Genomic DNA, 19,595 nt, shown 5'->3' on the forward strand with positions numbered 1-19,595 from the left:
CAAATGGCCCTTTCAAAACACACGGCAGCTGGAACACAGGGCAAAGGTGACCGAAGCAGTTGGGGGAGCACAGGGAGGGACAGGAGGGGGGGGGGGGGGGGGGGCACGAGATGAGCAGCTGCAACCTCAAGCCCTTGTTTCTCCGCTGTGCCACCATCTCTAGCTTTAACAATTACAGAACAGACCCTGGAGACTGTGTTTTTTGATAGTCGTAACAATTTTCTTTTCATATGTAGCCCACAAAAATCAGCATCACTCCTATCTACACACAATTAAGGCTAAATAAGTCGCAGCCTGGACCTGGTGTGGTCTGAGAAAACAAAAGGCACTGGGTGGTGTGGTGCCAGGGAATTCCACAACCCAAAGCAGGATTAGAGAGAACAGCACTTAAAAGTCCCCAATAGTCCAGTGACCCTCCAAACTAACAAAGCATGACTTATAATTCTTTGTACCAGTTTAGATACTTTCACAGATACTTAAGTTTTGTGACGGAAGTGTTTCTTTCGCCCACAGCATACATAAAACAATAGGCAACATACTGGGAAGCTTGTAAATCAAATTTACATTCTGGATTTGAACTTTTTAAATTGTATTATCTTCAAACAGGTCTGGATAGAAACATGGATGAATTACTGAAAGAGCCTACCGGGCACAGGCTCAGGGGCCTAAAGTGCCAGTCCCCCATCCCCTTCACCTGCAAAATGTCGCTCAAATTTGCATGTACTGACCAGGAAGAGACTACAAATGACGACAGAGATGCAAAAGAACCCAAAAGAACCCAAAATAACTATAGATAGACAAAAATGACAAAAAGAGACACAAAGTTACCCCAAAGAGATAAAAAAAAGTCCACAAAAAGATGCAAAAGAACTGCAAAGAGACACAAACTGGCTACAAAGAGACACAGAACAATCAAAAGAGACACTAAATCACCTCAAAGACATACAAAGTGACCATGAAAAGATGCAGAAGAACTGCATATAGACACAAAACAACCAAAAGAGAAACAAAATTGCCCAAAAGAGACACAAAATTACTACAAATAGGCAAAAACAACAAAAAGAGACACAAAGTTACCTCAAAGAGATTAAAAAAGTACATGAAGAGATGCAACGGAACTGTAAAGAGACACAGAATAACTACACATATGAGTAAAACAACCACAAAGAGACACAAACTGACTACAAAGAGACACAAAACAACCAAAAGAGACATTTAATCACCTCAAAGACACACAAAATGACTATGAAGAGATGCAAAGGACCTGCAAAGAGACACAAAATAACTACAAAATGGGCAAAACAACCACAAATAGACATAAAACGACTACAATGAGACACAAAACGACCAAAAACTGCATTAAAACACCTCAAAGACATACGAAATGCACATGAAGAGATGCAAAGGACCTGCAAAAGACACAAAATAACTACACATATGGATAAAACAACCAAAAGAGACATGAAATGACCTCAGAGACACACAAAATGACCACGAAGAGATGCGAAGGAACTACAAAAAGAGACAAAATAACTACAAACATGGGCTAACCAACCACAAAGCGACACAAAACAACCATAAAAAAGACACAAAATGACTACAAAGAGACACAAAACAACCAAAAGAGACAGTTGATCACCTCAAAGACACACAAAATGACCACCTTGAGTGGCAAAGGAACTGCAAAAGTATTTCTGATTCTGATTCTGATTCTGAAAAGACAGAAAATAACTACAAAAATGTGAAAAAAAACACTCCAAAGACATACAAAACAACCACAAAGAGACACAAAATCACCTCAGGCACATACAAAATGACCACAAACAGACAAAAATACACAAAAAGGTGCACAACAATGACCAAGAGATTTAAAACAACAAAAAAGAGCCAACTTTGTCACAAAGTCTGTGTGTCTCTTGCCCCTTTGTAGGAGAGGTGGTGGGGTCTTTTGCATATCCTTGCCCAGGGGCCCAATGTCTTATAATCCGCCCATGGATAGAGAAGGAAAGAGCAAACAGGGTTCATCAAATAACACATTTTAACATCCACTTTAATGATGAGACTGTGAAGCCATTTGTTACAAATAACAGATTTTCTTAAAAGTCTAAAACTCCACGTGTTGTCAGTCATCAGTTGCTCTATTTGTCCATTCCTCCACGTTGCCATCCTTCCGGTTTTTCCACACTGAAAGCTCCCCCCCGCTCATGGGACAGGTGTTTTAATAAGACAGCCAATTGATGTTCCCAGTGTACTCTGCTACTTGCTGCCGCTGTGTGAATTCACGGAGTAGTACAGAACTTATTGTGGGCCGCGCGATATCGCGAGACTTGTGCCATTATCAACCTGCTTGACACACAGCAGCGCTGAGTGCAGCCTGCCTTGCCAGGGTCGGACTGAAGCTCAAGAAACGACAAGGAGAAGCGAACATCTGGCCGCACATCATGAAAGGACGTCGGGGCTTATAGGAGACAAGACGACGACGCGGGCGGAGATAAATGTAAGTGCAGTGTTTTGTGCTTTGGAAACGGAGGAAGCGAAAGTTAAAGAGTGTCCCCCTCGCCGCTTCGTTCAGCGCAGTTGCTGTGAGTTCCTCTGCTGTTTAAAAGGCTCCTAGCAATGCGTTTCCCAACACGGACATGGAGCTCGGTTTACTGCGCCCTTGGCTCTCCCGTATCCTCCTTACACTTTATTTTCTCTTATTAAAAAAAAAACAACCGCGCGCTGAATGATACTTATGCATATTCTTTTTGGCAGCATCAAACTTTAATATCCAATTCACTTGAGTTTTTCCCTCACCATCTGCCTTTTCCGTTTTGAATTAACCCCTTTAAACAAATATATCACAGTTGTGCGCGTGTCTGATGCGTGCGTAAAAGGGCCACAAAGCGTTTTATCTCCTCCTTCTTTGGTGATGAATTAAAAAGATTAAAAAAAAAAAAGTTAGAAATTCAGTGTAATCTCGTGACACTCGTAAATTTACTCCTTATTTTATTTTACAAGTTGTGTGTGTGTAGTTTGGACTGCGTAGCCCAGAGTTAACATATGGCATAAAGGGGAGCACAGCTGGAGGTAGCGTTTCCATTGCGGTGATGTCAGAGCAGCTGACTCCACAGCTTGCAGTGTAATTAGCAAACAGAGCACCAGTTTACTCACTCTGCACTGGTCTTATTTTTTTCACGTTAGCCTCCTTCTTCCCACCCCCTCCGATGTACGACTGCTATCATACCCGGTCCCGCTTGCTTGTTCTGTAAACACCGCTGTTTTCGTGTGCGATCGGAAACGCGCCGGTGCGTCACTTCTTTTCGCCAATTTTGTGTGGAAGCTCAAGAAGTAGGCTGACTATACTGTAACACACCGGAATACTTCGGAGAATTTGGAGACTGGATCCGTTTACAGCGGGATACATGGGTGGGTGAGCGCAGCGTAGCGTATCCTGCACCACTGGAAAGAATGTAGGATTTATGTTCTCAAGTTGGATAAAGTTATTGATGTACCCCTTTAGGTGGATTTAATCTGCCTGATTAAAGTTTTGTATTTGTGGCATGATTTTACATAAACTTGTATTTGACTTGGTTTTGCATGTTGCTCATACTTTTAAAATCATTTGGCTCAAGTTATCCCTCACATTTTCTCTGCTTTGGGTTACTTGGTGTGTGCCTCTGATACGCGACGGCAGCACCGCTGTGCACTCTAAATGGCTTCATTTCGTTTATCCAGTATCCTGTTTTTCCTGTTTTTCATCAGGTTATGAAGGAAGAATGGAGTTCCCAGACCATAGCCGCCAGTTGCTGCAGTGTCTGAGTCAGCAGCGTCACCAAGGTTTCCTCTGTGACTGCACTGTTCTTGTCGGGGAGGCTCGATTCAAAGCGCACAGAGCCGTGCTGGCCTCCTGCAGCATGTACTTCCATCTCTTCTACAGGGACCAGCTGGACAAAAGGGACGTTGTGCATCTCAACAGTGACATTGTGACAGCCCCGGCTTTCAGTCTGCTCCTTGAATTTATGTATGAGGGGAAGTTGGAATTCAGCTCTCTCCCGGTAGAGGATGTCCTGGCAGCAGCCAGTTACCTCCACATGTATGATATAGTGAAAGTGTGTAAAGGCAAGCTTAAAGATAAGGAACTCTCCTCTCTGGATGAAAAGATGAGTGAGGGTTTGGGACTCAGCTGTCTGGACAGGGAAAATTCCTCAGATGGCGAGCTGCACAGTAAGCAGCTCATCCGGCGACAGCCCCAGACACAGTCTCAGGGGCTTCACAGGGCCCCCCCGGCGGAAGAGTTTGACATGGACAACAGCGAAGTCAGGCTGGCTGTCACAGATTGTGATAGGTCTGCGCGGACCAGGCAGAAGGCAAACGGTCACTCTGGCAGGTCCCCGGACCTTGTAGGTGTCAATTATTTGTCAGCAGAGGCCGAGCCCTGCGTCCAAACAGCTGGAAAAACAAAAGCTGATGTCAGTAGTTCCACCGTATCGCTGTCCCAGAGGTCCCGGGCTTCAGATGACATGGACTGTGCACTGGATTTGTCTTTCAAGCCTCTGTCTAGCAGAGATCCCTTACACCCCTCCTACGTCTCGGGACAGCTGGCCCTCGACAGCCAGCAGCAGGGCACTGAGCCACTTGTTAAAGACGAACACGACTTGCTGTCAGAGCAGGAGGACAGTGAGCCGATGAGCCCTGAGAGCCAGCGCTTTGGGAATAGTGCCAGGAGCTCAGTGGTGACAGGGTTCGCTGCCCTCTTCCCAGGCAACAACGGCTCCACAGCCGCCCTGCTCTCCCAGGAGGAGGACCTGATGGACGAGGAGGGGGAGGCCTGCAGAGGGAGGGAGGGCGCCCCAGGCAGGGAGGTAGAGGAGAGGAGGGGGAGGCTGCTGGGGGACAGCGAGGAGGAGGAGGAGGACGACCTGGCCTCTTCAGACATCTCCACCTCCAGCGGGGTGCTCCTGCCCCCGGGGCAACAGGTGTGCGTGTGCCCCCTCTGCAGCAAAGTTTTCCCCAGCCCCCATGTGCTGCAACTGCACCTCAGCTCACACTTCCGCGAGAAGGACGGTGCCCGCTCCAAGTTGTCCCCTGACGGTTCGGTCCCCACCTGCATGCAGTGCAACAAGACCTTCTCCTGCATGTACACCCTCAAGCGCCATGAGCGCACACACTCTGGCGAGAAGCCATACACCTGTGGCCAGTGTGGCAAGAGCTTCCAGTACTCCCATAACTTAAGTCGGCACGCTGTAGTTCACACACGTGAGAAGCCTCACGCTTGTAAGTGGTGTGAGCGGCGCTTCACCCAATCTGGGGACCTCTACCGCCACATCAGGAAGTTTCACTGTGGCCTTGTCAAGACTCTCGCCATTGGATAAAACACCTCTCACCAGTGCCATGACATAAGACAGAATGTCTCTTCATACACTGAATACTACTGAACACTTTGCCCATTAGTACACACATGTTGGCAGTTTGTCAGAGACTTATCTTTTTTGGATTCTACCCCATGTGGCATTTCTCAAGTTAAAGATGTAGCAACGTTAAAACTGGAGCTGCTCTCTGCACCGGACTGTGTCACAGGCATACACGATGGTCAGAGGGCGGACAGGTGAAGGTGCAGCAAAGGCTGTTAGGATAAACACGGGTGCTGTGAAACCCCAAGCTGGATCTGTGTCGACGAAGGTGAACAAATCAGATGATGCACTTGTTTGTTTCTGTCTCGTTTGTGTCAATCTGTTGAGTTTATTTGAGAAAGATATTTGCTGAAAGAAATGTTTGTACCCCGTGGGCAAATGGGTGATAGTTAATGCTAACATATGTTAATACAATCGTCAGAGTGAGACTTTTATTTGTGCACATGGGAGATCAGAACCGTCCGTGAGTAGCAATATATAATTTTTTTTAACTCCTACATTATTATTATTTATTTTTTGGGATTTTGTTTAGTCCTTAACAAGTAAACTACCATAAGGCAGCAAAACTAATGAAGTTTGACTACTGGAAGTATAATTTCTTTTTTCATGGAAGTAGAATCTTTGGTTGAAATGAAGTTGGTTACAGTTTTATGTTGTTTGTAACAAGAGGCAAGCAGACCATCATATCATCATTTCTTTTTCTGCCTTGGAGTGAGTTAGCAGCTCTCACATATCGATGAGATGGCCTTCGAACTTGCTCCTTAAAAAGAAGCTGAGGAATCAGAGGAGGGATGGAGAGTAAGCAAATGCCTGTAACACTGGTGCCTACTGAAATTCGCAACACTTCACCTAGTGTACTTACTTAAACAAGAATGAGATAAATCACAATGCCTTCTTGTAAAATTCTGTCAGTTTTCAGGCCTTTAAAAGACAAAAAAAAATCTGGATTACACTCCACATACCAGGTAGTAACAGTGGTACTCTGGAATGCCAATTAACCTACGTGTGTCCTTCATTAAATAATTCACAAGAATGTAATAAAAGCACCTTTTAAAAAGGTCTTGTCAATTAAATGTTTATCGACTCCTTTGGGTTAAGAGCAAACAGTTTCCAGTAAGGTACCTGGTTATTTCCTGGTATGGCATTAAGGTGACACTGACACGGTGTGAAGGGCCAACCCTAGCAGGCAGGCAGGGAGGGAGACAGGTGGAAGTTCAGTACTTTGTTGACGTCTGTGCCATTCAGCTGAATCTACTGACTTTTCTTTCTTTGAATTAACCTTTCTCACATTATCATATCCTCTTACTGTACATGTGTATTGTTACTACTGATGAAGCTGGAGCCTTTAGTGGCGCTGTCCTTGAAAGAATCTCCGGGGGCAGGAAATGAACTCCTTTCTGTCTGTTCACATAGATGCTATCTGGATTCCTAGCAGGGGGCGTAGCACTAAAAGTTTGTGATATTTGTCTAATCTGTCCTGAGAAGACTTGATCAGAATTTATTTATTAGTTTGACTTGGTTCAGGGTTTACTTTTAGGTGTACTTCTTATTTCTATAAGCTTGAAAGATGCCGCGTCTTGCCTAGCGATCTTGGTACTCATTAACCGGTATTGGGGCTGTCTGTTCATTTTTCCTTTTGTGCAAATCAAGTTACTGTAATTGTATTTTAATATACTGTGTTAGAAACCTCTGCAGAGTATTCAAGATTTGTCACATGGAACATAGAGAAGCACTTGTTTTTAGCATGCATATAGTTCAACACTATTGTCTAGGCTGCTATTTCTTACTATATGTATATTTAATGTAAATATATATCCTATTTATCGAACTGTTTTTGTTTTTTCCGTGTTGCGACACATGTAAGGTGGAGAGAGTCAGGTGTCTTATTAAGGCTGCAGGTCTCTTAAAGTGTCACGTCTTCCCCCCGAGGGAGTTTGGTCCCTTCTCCATATTCAAGACATGATTGGAGTCGCTACAAATCAGAACAGTTAATACCCCACTGACTGCTGTTCCGCCACAGGAAACAGTTGTTCACAAGCACAGCCACACTGATACGGCATTGGCTACCTATAGAAACGAGACAATACAGGCATTGTCCCCCCCCCCCAGCCACCCACCCACCCGCCACCACCCCACCCACCAAATCCCAGGTAGTTCTCAAGGGATCATTGTGTATCTCTCTCCTAGCTGTGGGGAGAAAAAGCAGCGCAAGTCTCTCTTTGCACTTTTCTGTATTGAATGGAGCCATTGGAATGTGAGAAATGTATTTAGCAAAGGGAGACCAAGGACACTGTAAACAGGTGTATTGTTTGGAGGCATCAAAGAACAGCACCCCCCCATCCCAGCATGCAGTAGATAAACGCTTCATTGTTCCTCAATGAGGAGGAGACACCACGGTGATTTGATTGCACATCTATCAAGAGAATATCAGAGTTATCAGAGTATTGTGTTCCAAGTGCTAGACGTAGAAAAATCGTCGAGACTGAAAATATGGTCTGGCAACTGTGACGATAGAGGTCAAAAGTAGGTGCTGACTACTTATCCATTTCAGCAAATCACACCCTTAGGTGCTTTTCTTTCCGTTTTGTCTTTTTATGTTAATCACCAAGACTTCTTTCAGGACACAGAAATGAATTCACATGTGATTTCTCAGCATTTGCAACGGTCTGTCAGCATCTCTAATGGAGGAGCCCAAGTGGAGAACGAGTCAAAGCATTTCTCGCAGAATTACTGCAATCTGTTTTCATTCCCATCCCTGACCTGCAGTCAGCGCTGGGGCTTGAATGAACGAGGCTTGTGTGTGTAATTTTTTTTCCATGAGAAATGTGATTTGGCTCGCTGTTGACTTGCACAAACACTCCCGCCGTTCGAATGCCCTGAGAGTTTAAATCACTTCAGAAAGAACAATATATGCGTAGTGTTTATAATGTACATTTCAATCAGAACACACAGGAATGTAGGTTTTTGTCACTTTCAGTTGTGTTTTAAAGGAACATTTCTTATGTGGTGCAAACGAAATTGCTCGATTCTCTAATGTACATGTGTACAGAGGTAGAAAAACTAACGATATGTGAAGATTTTTTGTTTTCTTTTTATTGTTTGCAGTCTTTATTTATACCTCCAGGATGATCACCAAATGTGCCTTGTAGACACACGGATAGGTGTTGCATCTGGAGAAGCCCTTTTTCTATATTGTACATTTTTGCCCTTGACTGCGGTGGTAAAGTTCACATCACAGCGACAGTAGCCCACACAACTGTTTGTCCTGTTTTTCTACCATGTCAAAACGTTAAATCAGACAAACTTAAAAAGATTCAAGTCCGTTTATTTTTGCTGCTTTGCGAGAGATTACAGTTGAGATTTATTTGACCGTTTTTATTTATGTGAATAAATCTGTTTTGGGCGTGTTAAACTGTAGACAAGCATTTTCTTTTCTTTTCTTTTTTTTTGTGATTTGGCTTTTAGAAGCCAATACTACTGGGAACTAACAGTCTGTTCCTTTAGTTAATGTCACTGTTGAATGTGAAACACTGAGATTTTGATTGTTGACTTCTATGGAAACAGCGCTACTCTTGATCGAGGGCTATGTTTGCCTATAACTCATGCTGTATGATCTTTAAAAAAAAAAAAAAAAGACTTTACCAATACTGGAATTTTGTCCTCTGCAGGTTACAACTGTGAAATTGTGTATAATCATGAGAAATATTTATTATTGCATTTGCTTCTTGTGCAACATTTGACTGTCTCAGTTTTAATTTGGTAAGAAAAAAAAGCTTCTAAATGTCAAAACGAAAAATCTTTTTAATAGAATTTGTAGAAGTGCCATTAGAATTTAATATAATTTTTTAATAAGAAAGGTATATTTTATAGTAATCAATTGCTTCAGTGTTAGTGGTGTAGAGATTAGAGGACAATCTTTATGCAGAATTGACATTGCTTAGATATTGAGGCAATTTACTTTTGATCTATAACTGTATGTGCATTTTCTTTGTTTGCGCTTTTTGGAGTGTGCTTGTGTGCGTGTGCTGTGGAAATGTGACAATCTTGATTTAGGTCTTTCTTAAGATTATGCATAGAATTAAATGGAACAACTTTCTCTCCTTGTGTGGACTTTATTCATTTACTCATCACACCAGTCAGTGTCTCGATTTAAGACGAAATACTCGGAGCTTTGAGTAAGAAATGTCAAAGTGAGGCTCTGATACACTTACAACAAAAGAACATTGTGGTAGAGCCCTTGTCTGACACGCAGCAGCAACAATCAGCCAGATAGTGTGTGTGTGTGTGTGTGTGTGGGCAGCACTGCAATGTGTACAGAGACAACAGAAAGTGATAATACTGCTGGTCTTACAGGCCCTATCCCTCTGAAACCATAAACTCAGCTCAAGGACGGAGCAATTTCAAGATGGGCTCCTATTGTTCCTGACCTGTTGCCAACACTCTACAAAAGAGATAAACCTGAGATAACACATCCAGCTGACTGTCTTCTGTAATTATTAGTAAAACACACACGTGGAAGCAAAGGTGTAGGTTTTGTTGCAACATTTGATGGGACATGAATAGAATTGGGAGGTTTTGGGGCTCCGTCAGAAAGTTCTGAGCGCCAAACACTTAATTTCCTGCATTCAGGTGAATTTTTATGCAACAATTGTGCCATTTTGCATCAATTCGTGGTGTAAATGCCTTTAATTTTGTCAAAAGTCCTCTGCAATTTAAATGTTTTTTATTGGGGCGACAAATGCACATGCTCAAAATATTGAGGGGGACAAGTCTCCTGCACCCCCCCCTGAAATCAACGCCTATTTTGGATGTAAACAAATCAAATATATGTGTCTACTTGAGGAACTTCATGCCAATTCACTGGACACTTTCAATGGCGAGAACTTTTAATTATTTCCCGGCTGCTCCATGAAAGAAATCCAGCTGCTCTGCTACGTGATCCCAATGGGGATGTGCTCGGGTTCCCACCGCCCTCCCCCCAATCCCAGCTCACCCGTTCTGGGAACTCCATATAGACAAGGGCCGCATCCAACTGCCCCTGCCCCCATCTATCCTACCTCCACCCCCATGGCCCCCAAAACCACGGCCCCAAACCTCGGCCTCATCCCACCACTCTATTGTGTGCGTGGGTAGTAGCTCAGCCAGGCTATTGTCTGGCCCAGCTCCCCAGCACGTACTTTATGCACAAACAGACGACACAGCGGCGCTAGCCAGGCAGCTCCAACATAAAGAAAACAATGTCCTCCCAAGATCATTCATAAACACCCTGAACGGCCCCGGCCAGCTCACAGTAAATAAGGGCCCTCTGCAATGCTGCGGCCACCTCGCACTGTAAACATCCACAGCGGCGGGCCTCAGAATGCTCGCTGGCTCCAACATCTCACATCTGCCTAAGGGGACCCAGGGCTTTGGCTGCCTGGAGTGTGTGTGTGTGTGCTTATAGACCCAAACCTTCACATGGAAAGTAGGGGCCATGTGATAGAGCTTAGCTGCAGGGTGACGAGCTCGGATATGTGCGGTGTAACTCGATGGTGTAATAAAACATTCCTCTCTGAGGCTCAAAGCCTGGCTCATTTGGCCATGAGTGGTTTTGTGTGTGTGTGTGTGTGTGTGTGTGTGTGTGTGTGTGTATGTGTTTAGAGGTACTTGAGAGAAGTTGAGAGGAAAGTTGTAAGTGTCCACCACCTCAACAAGGCCAGCGGTGGGAGCCCTTGACCTCTGAAGGGACGGACTGCCAGGGACAGCTGGTGTGGCCTGTGTTTATTTATTTATTTCTTAACAAAAGACAGGTGGTCACACTTGAAAAGGGCACACAAACACAGTCACACATGCGCTTGTGTACAGACAATGCACACACACACACACACACCCACATACACATGCATGGGTAGTTTTCTTTTTCTCTCTTTCCGTATGAACACACATGCATATGGTTATCATCCACTTAATTTTAGAGGAGCAATTCTTTTGACTTTCAGACGCCCAAGAAAAAAGAATAATAATAGAAACCCCAATTAATAGTAAAATAGTCTGGTGTTCAAAAAAACCCTCAGTAAGTGACAACTGTTGCCAAGGTGTGAGGCAACAGCCACGTCTGAAGCAAAACAAGTGCTTGGTCACAATCTAAAGCTGCAATCTGAAGTGTATATACCACACATCAGTTGCTACAAGTGCATAAATACATATCAACTAGTGCTCTCACACTGGGTTTGCCTTTTTTGGAGTGGCTCGCCCTGACGGTGCCAAGACAGTGTGTCCTTGGTCCACTGTACAGCTGTCACTTACTCACACTCGTTGACGCATATTTATAGCAGCAGCATCACTGGGCTCGACGCTCGCCACACTCAGACCACAGCTGGTCCCCACAAGAATGGGTGAAAGACAAAGCCACGTGCTCCCGCTGGCCGACTGCAGTTGGTCCTGTCTGGAGCGCCGTGGGTGATTATGTGGCCCCTCTTCTCCTCTCAGACACCCAGCCCCGTACATGCACCTGGGAGGAAGATGAGGACCATTGCTGGTGGTTGTGGGGGAGCGCACCATGACCTTTTTTTTTTTTTTGTCTTTGAATATCACGGATGGGGATGTGCTGAAAACCTTGACAGCTGCACTCTGTTGTTTTGAAGGTACATAAACACATCATTATGGAGTTAACAGAGAGCAGGGAGGGGACAGCAGCATTAGCATCCTTCCCTCTAATAAGTCAACTATGAATATGGGAAATGTTTTGGATGACAGACAGGCGAGTCGTGCCTGAACCACTTTGTATTGTTCTATATCTGGAGTCCAAGTGAAATCATAGTACTCAATATAATTGACCAATATGATTTCTTCAAGTATGGAGGTATTAGATGAGATTAGGGTGGAAACAGACAACTTTCCAACTGGTATTCTTGTTGGCACAGCTTTTGCAAAGGCAACGGGATCCATAGACGTAGATATCGATGGGGACACTTTTGTCTGCCCCAAAAACATGAAATTAGTAGAGGACTTTTACTCCAATAAACATTTTCAGACAGAGGACCCCCAAACCTCTTTGTTTCATATGTGTTCCCCCCAATGTTGAACCAAAACCAACACCCTTGATTGGATCACTTTCCATTTTCCTCACCGTCTATCATCTACCACCAACACAGGACACGGTACATTTTGTTTCCCACAGCTACTTTGATTTCCAATGTCAACCATTTTCTGCCAGTGGGGATAGTAACCAAAGTAAGTACAAGTAAAGAACTTTGTGCATTGATACTTTCTAGGGATAGCTACAGGGGGAAACAAAAGCACTATCCTCTTTCTGTTTTGGCTGCACAGTGGTTGATGCACTTCCTTTGCGCCTTAAATCGAGCCTAAATTTTCCCAGGAGATTGTTCACGGTGACAAAAAGACAAAGTGAGACTTGCAGAGAACCAATCTAAACACCAATGGGGTTGTTCTAAAGCCAATACATTTTGCATGATCAGACTCATTTGTAGCCTTGACATTAGACAATGCTTCAAATATGGATGTATGGACACACAAGATTAGTGTCGCCAATTCAGTATCTGACCAAATGTCTTTTCTTCTGCTCCTGAGCTACGACGTTGAATAATGGCCAGAAAAAGTGTTTTTGCAGAACATTATGATGTCACAGTGAAGCTGACCTTTGACCACCAAATTCTAACCAGTTCATTGTTTGGTTCCAAGTGGACAAGGTACTTCCTTGAGGTGTTCTTCAGGTATCATGTTCACGAGAATGGGACGGACGAACAACCCAAATACATAACGCCTCCAACCATGGTTATCACTGGCGCAGAGAGATAAGAACTTTTCTATTTCCACTTTAAACTGAGGTAAATCATGAGACTGTGTCCTTTGCGGACAACACTGTTTTCTCCACTGTCATGCATTAAATTACTTCCTTTCCTCTCGATACAAGGGTATGAAGGGAAGGTCTGATGCAGTGATGGATCGCATTAAATTGGCTGAAACAACTGGATAATGAAGTGACTTTTTGATGGTCCAAACAGGGCTTTGGATATTTAAATGTCCCTTTGACTCATTATTCCTGAGTGTTAATCTCTGTTTATGACAAACTCATGTCCCGGATCAAAAAGGAGCAGGAGGATGCTCGCTCTGACATTGGAGGACAGAATACAGTGACTAGGAGTAGGTAGTAGTTTTAAAGTGGACGTCTTAGCTCCATCTCAGCAAACAAAGTAACTGGGTAGCACTGCTTTGAATTCTGGATTAGATCAGAGACAAGACGGATGGTTAGATATTTCAACCTTTGACTAGTAAGCTCAAAACATGACAATAAGTATAAGACACTTTGTTGGAAATGTTGTGGGTTACCTGTTGATTTGATATATTCTAACTATAACGTATATTCTTTCATTTGAGAAGCAGGAAATAGAAAATATTTAGCATTTTTTTCTTGATATGTGACTTTGCTCAGTAAATGTTTTTATCAAAAGTAGTTTACGATTAATATTCCGTCAACTGACAGGCGTCTCAGCCCTGTAACACACAAAATTATTAGTATTAATTGGCGCAAAACGTCCTCCAGCTTTACACTTTTAGACATCTAGGATGATTTTCATGTTTCAACCTCAATAAAAGGAAAAGAGTCTCCTGTACAAGTGTTTTATGTCCACCTCTGAGTTCCTTTAAGCCTTATCAAGAAATGTGCAGACAACTTGACGCCTTGCCTGCCAGCAGCTGTCTGTTCATTCAGCCAGAAATCAAGCGGTGCCCTCCAACACCAACTGCAGAGCTCCCCAAAGACTGGAGCCACAACTGGCCTGCTGAGCAGGGGATGTGACTCAACAGCTCATAGGCACACTTGCAGTAAGCTCCAGGAAGTGCAGTCATCCAAGCTAATATCTATAACATGTCATGTGATTGATTTCAATAAAGCAGTGTTCAGGACTTCTGCCACCAAGAACAATTACTCACAGTGTACAATACCTGACCCTGAAAGCAGTCGTCATCAGCGACAAGCCTCAGCCAACAGAAAGTGATGACTGCACCTCAAGGTCACATCCAGAGGGGATAATTGTAGCCAAACTGTCTGCTGTAGAAGCCCTGGTTCTGTTCAGCTTCTGGGTCTCCTTGTTTTAATACATACATTTCAGAGCAGATTCTCAAGGTCAGTCTAGGACTTCTGGATTGGAATTTCATTTTCATTGCCAAGACAAAACTTTGACTAAAAGGCTGAAAATGTGCTTCAGTAGCATTGTGAGATAAATGTGTTCATCCAGTGAGGAAGCAGGGTTTGTGTGTTACCCTGAATGTGGCCAAGTCTGAAAGGAACTCATCCCTCAGCTGAGTCCTTGAAGTGTGCTGCCACCTGCTGATGTATCTGCAACACTTGAAGTAACCTTTAAGCTAATTGGCTGATTTTCGGTCAGAAGTCCGATTCTGACTCCTGCATTATTCAGCAATTATCTTACTGTGCTGCTTTAATTCCTCAAAATACAAACTATGACTTTATTAAAGATGCATCACAGAGAACATTTAACTGTATACAAAAGTGCTCAAGTTTATTTCAGTTACTTCGGGGATACAATACATATATACAAGAAAACATCTGGATCACATAAAAAAAAAAAAAATCACAGGTATAAAATGCAGTCTTAGTAATATCATGTGAGGCAACTACATATGTTCAAGCATAATCTCCTGGTTCCTCAGACAGTCTTCCTTCACGTCGAGCAGCTGCAGCACAGTACTTCATCGTATTGCCCGCTGTAACTGTGGGACAAAAAGAAAATATTACAATTAAAAACTCACCTGCTCTACCACCTCAGCTACAGCTGCAGAATGTGATGCTCAAAACAACTTCTACAACACAAACATGTTGCACCGATGAAAAAACCTACGTTCAGTGGAAAAGTGAACAAGGCTTACATTTTAAGCCACAATGATGGAAACTATCCTGCTCAGTCAGACATTAGTAACTGAAGGGACACTATTCTTTAACAGATTACTCGTTGGCTAAAAATAACTGTTGTGCCAAAGCCCCCACCAAAACTTGTGAGTTCTTTCTTTTTGATCATCAAATACTCACCCCCTGTCGATGTGAAAAGTGGCTGTAAAAATGCATAGTTTGCTTCTTCATATTTCTAAAGATGAATAAGCAGCTTTCCTTCCTGCTTCCATTGCTTTTTGATGTCTTAACATCCAGCAAATTCACTTCTACAGCTCTGTTTGCTCACTGGCACTCCAGCCAAAACTGATTACAAGCCAACAAAAGTCAGGGCAGACTGGGGTCATGATTCTGGCCCGTCTACGAGTTATTCAAGTGCAGGTTTCTTTATGTCAAATACAATAAATCTACAGGACGTTTTTTTGGTCTAGTTACACAGATGCAGCTCAGAGTGCACCCATGGTACAGGCACAGGAGGAATGCCTTTCACAGAACAGATGAGAAACAGCTTGCACCCAGCACCTCGTATAAACATGTCTTTAATCCCGAAGCAAGTGATTTTCCAAGTGACACCTAATTAACCTCAACGTGCACAGTCTCCCAGTTTAAAGGGAACTAATGATACTTTGAAGCTGGCACAAACATGAGAAAAAAAACAACACTGCAGCTGGATTCCAGCTAGGGATGCACTAAAATGTCTTTAAGGCCAATATATTCCTGCCTAAATTAGCTGATACGGATATTGCATTTTAATGAGTCATAACACAAATGCATGTGCAGGAGAGGCAAAGCTTTACAGACATGCCTAGTTTAAAGAAAAATCTATAACTATATAATCTAAGCTGTATCAATTTAAATTAAAAAAAAAATAAAGAGCCACGGTCACAACAAGGAATGGGGAGATTCATTGATGTAATTAACGTCATCCATGACGGAAACACGGTGATGTGCAAAACATGCGCCGGCACATCGCAATACAGTAGACTGCACCAGGTTAAAGCATGGATATCTTCAGAGAACAGGGTGTAGTGGAAAACCTTGCCTACAAAGTGAAAATGACTTCTAATGGGAGCAGCGCACAGACACTAGAAGCGAAAGTATCCCAGAGCCCCTTGTCAAGACGGCACTGTCCTGTTTACTTTTTGTTCCTACCCAAGCATGATATATAAGGATTATCAACATGCAGAGTGGGTTTCTGTTAGAAGTAGTCACTTGAAATTTTTGCACCGCCGCTACTGTTTTTATTCAGCTATTCTATTTTTTCTGTTTACTCAAATAAACAAGCACAAGTGAAAAAACGAACTACTACTACTAACTAACTAAAAAAATAACATTTCAGTCTGTGGCTGCTGTTAAGTCTGTAAATTATTTTAGTGACCTTCCTCACCGCACACTGACGCAAAAATACATTTGCCAGTAATTATCTAAACTGCATATTACACCAGTGATGACATAAAGGTCATGTCATCACCATTTAACTTTTAAGTCAAGTACCCACTGATACGGATTCTCTAGTTCAGGGAAAACGATTGCTGTGATATACAGCAACCATTTTGAATTTGAGGTCCAGTACTTTCTGATCAGGTACCTGACACACAGGGCTCAATTTCATAATTATTATCATGATACAACAGTGACGTCGAAATTAGACTAATTTTAGGATCTGCTGCAACTGCAGTTTTTACGAGAAGATGACTGAATAAAAGATTCAAATATTTATGAGTCAATTTCTGTTTCTTATTTTAAGGTTGTTTGAGTGTTATGTAATCAGCAATAAAAAATAATCTTCAGTATAATTGAAAATTTTGTCCTTTAATTAGTCAACTTATCGGGAAAAACAAAAAACAAAACCTACATTTATTGGTAAAAAAATAATTGCCCCAGTCACAACTAGCCATACATAATAATTACCAACAATACCAATGTAGATACTGCTTCTCAATTTAAAATGTGGACTTACTCTATGATTGTGCAGACAGAGCAGCAGTGGCTGGTGCAGCTGGAGCATTGGCGGGTGCAGGAGGAACAGGCGAGACGGTCACATTGGGAGCATGGCGTCCTGGATCCCTGGCTCTTCTGACACACACAGCAGCCTGTAGGAGCCACTGGTGCACCTAGACCTAAAGCACACATACATACTGGATGAGTATTTAAAAAAAAAAAAAAAGTAACCAGGCTGAGCCCACAAATTTGTGACAACACTGACATCTGCTGGTGAAAAGTATTACCTGAACTAACTGTCAAAGTGACTTCTTGTGCACTGGCCCATTTAAAAAAGGTGTTTCCTTGTGGACCTTTGTACTAAAAATATGTTAAGATGACACTTAATTTTTTTAAACTCAGACTGTTGAAGCCTCATATTAGCTTCCCCCATCACCTTAATTGAAAATTAGAAAGGGACCTCCTCTGGAACACTATAGACAGGAGGACAGATTGCTACAACCAACAACTCTGTCAATGTACATCTGGGCTTGTGGGTATTGTATTAAGGCAGATTTAAAAAAAATATATAAATCTGTATATAATCAAATCTGTCACATGGACTAGATCAAAGAATCACAGCAACATAAATAAATTGGAGATTTAGCCAGTTATCTGAAGGAAGCCTATGGGAAGTGAGAAAAAAGTTATTTATCGAGATAATCTGGAGATATCTGGTAGTTTTTCATGTGAACAGTTTACTTGGGATTTTGTTTTTAGCTTCTCTATCTTTTCCCACATGCTTTAAGTACACAAGACCTGAAGACGTTTGTACAATAATGGTATCTTGTAATCCCGTGTGGGATGAGTCAAATGATTTGGCAAGACACAAAAATAACTTATGATTGAACAAATGAATATGCAAGTATATTTGTGACGCTCTTGGTCCAATGTTTTCCATTACGTAAGAGGACAAATTGTACTTTAGGTGTAAGGGTATTTGTCTGCTGGGATTTCCACTCTGTCAGCTGTTTGAGGGCAAGTCCAAAATTTATTACGTGGTCGATCATTTCCACAGTGTCATAACTTCATGATGACCGCTAAATGCACTCCTAGTTTTGGACTTTATGAAATCTTGTTTGGGAGGAACAGGTTCAGTGAGTGAGTGCTTCAGGTGCTACAAAGGACACTTTCATGAGTTGTATAAGTATGCTTTGGAGGGCCAACCTACTGCTTTGCTTATATCAATAGATGTCACTGTTCTGACATGTTTTTAACTTTTACTATTTTAGTGTCAATCCCATCAGATTTTCTTTTTCAGTGACTACTGTGGGTCCTGTCATAAACTGTGGACCCTCACCCAAATGTGCTCTGGGGGACAGAGTAAGGTTGTGCACTGAGCACCAAGACAATAGATTTGTCATGCTGTCTTTTGGTGTTGCCATTTCTCGGTGTGACAACATATTCTGCTCAACATATCTGGAGTGTAGTCATCTTATCACCTGCCTGTCAGTTCAGGCTCACCTGCAGCGTTTGCTCTTGTCAGTCTCCCATCATGACCAATCAGTGTCTGTCCTTTCAGCAGTGTCTGGCTGCATGCAGGTGTCTCAGGTTGTCCAGTGGGCTGCGGGTCGATGCATCTCTCCTCCCCGGTCCATATTTTGCCCATCACAGCCTTGGCACCATTGAAAAGCAGGTTCTTTGTCTTTGCTAGGGGGACGAAAACACAGACTCAGTGGTAACATGTGACTAACTCAGCTGACCGCCCCGGGGCGCCCAAGACACTGGTGTTTACAGCTCAGTGAAGCCAGTGGAACTGCATTGTAACAGCTTCAGAGGCCTGTTGCAAGTAATAGCAAACATAGCATGAATACACAACTTGTACAACAGCCATTATATACTTTATAATGACAACAATAAATCCTGTAAAGTTGTTACTGTCAACAGGCCAAACTGCTGACATCACATTAAACGTTTGAGAACAAAGACAAAGGCACCAAAAGTGGCCAGCGTTATTATTTTATTATTGTACAAAGGTGTTTTCAACGACTGCTAAGCAAGTAGAGACAACTAACAAATGTGCGCAACAGCCAAGCTAGCATTAGCTAACTGCTACACAGCGTTATATCCCCGAACAGGCACTTACCGTATATTTCCTGCCTGTATTTGTTTCCAAACACGCCGTAGTTACTCAGCTCTTGTTGTCCGACGTGTATTTTATACTGGGAGGAGAAGGTTTCCGGGAAAGGACAAGCTCGTTTCGGCATTTTCGCTGAAAAAAATTCCCCGCCGTGTTACTGCGTATCTCCACACTTGCTTGTTGCGGGAAAATTGTACCGAGACAGCAACGAGCCAATCACATACGTCCTTTATTGTCA

At 42.8% G+C, this 19,595-nt stretch overlaps 2 protein-coding genes across 3 annotated transcripts; one reads left to right on the plus strand and one right to left on the minus strand.

The window, feature by feature from the left end:
• Positions 1–2,309: 2,309 nt before the first annotated feature.
• Positions 2,310–9,489, plus strand: zbtb42 (zinc finger and BTB domain containing 42). Of its 2 annotated transcripts, none has more exons than XM_033643111.2 (2): positions 2,310–2,497; positions 3,745–9,489. In XM_033643111.2, exon 2 carries the CDS (start codon positions 3,759–3,761, stop codon positions 5,352–5,354), a length of 1,596 nt encoding a protein of 531 aa, XP_033499002.1. In that variant the 5' UTR covers positions 2,310–2,497; positions 3,745–3,758; the 3' UTR covers positions 5,355–9,489. The 2 variants fall into 2 exon arrangements, with proteins under 2 accessions (XP_033499002.1, XP_033499001.1); XM_033643110.2 differs by lacking the exon at positions 2,310–2,497 and adding an exon at positions 3,159–3,408.
• Positions 9,490–14,884: 5,395 nt separating this feature from the next.
• On the minus strand, positions 14,885–19,569 carry siva1 (SIVA1, apoptosis-inducing factor). The gene is made up of 4 exons (XM_033642349.2): positions 19,364–19,569; positions 18,742–18,927; positions 17,258–17,417; positions 14,885–15,122 (listed from the first exon to the last, which is right to left on the minus strand). Exons 1-4 carry the CDS (start codon positions 19,482–19,484, stop codon positions 15,074–15,076), a joined length of 516 nt encoding a protein of 171 aa, XP_033498240.1. The 5' UTR covers positions 19,485–19,569; the 3' UTR covers positions 14,885–15,073.
• Between the last annotated feature and the right edge of the window lie 26 nt (positions 19,570–19,595).

The sequence above is a fragment of the Epinephelus lanceolatus genome, chromosome 15 (genome assembly GCF_041903045.1).
Source record: "Epinephelus lanceolatus isolate andai-2023 chromosome 15, ASM4190304v1, whole genome shotgun sequence".
Classification (NCBI taxonomy): Eukaryota; Metazoa; Chordata; class Actinopteri; order Perciformes; family Serranidae; genus Epinephelus; species Epinephelus lanceolatus.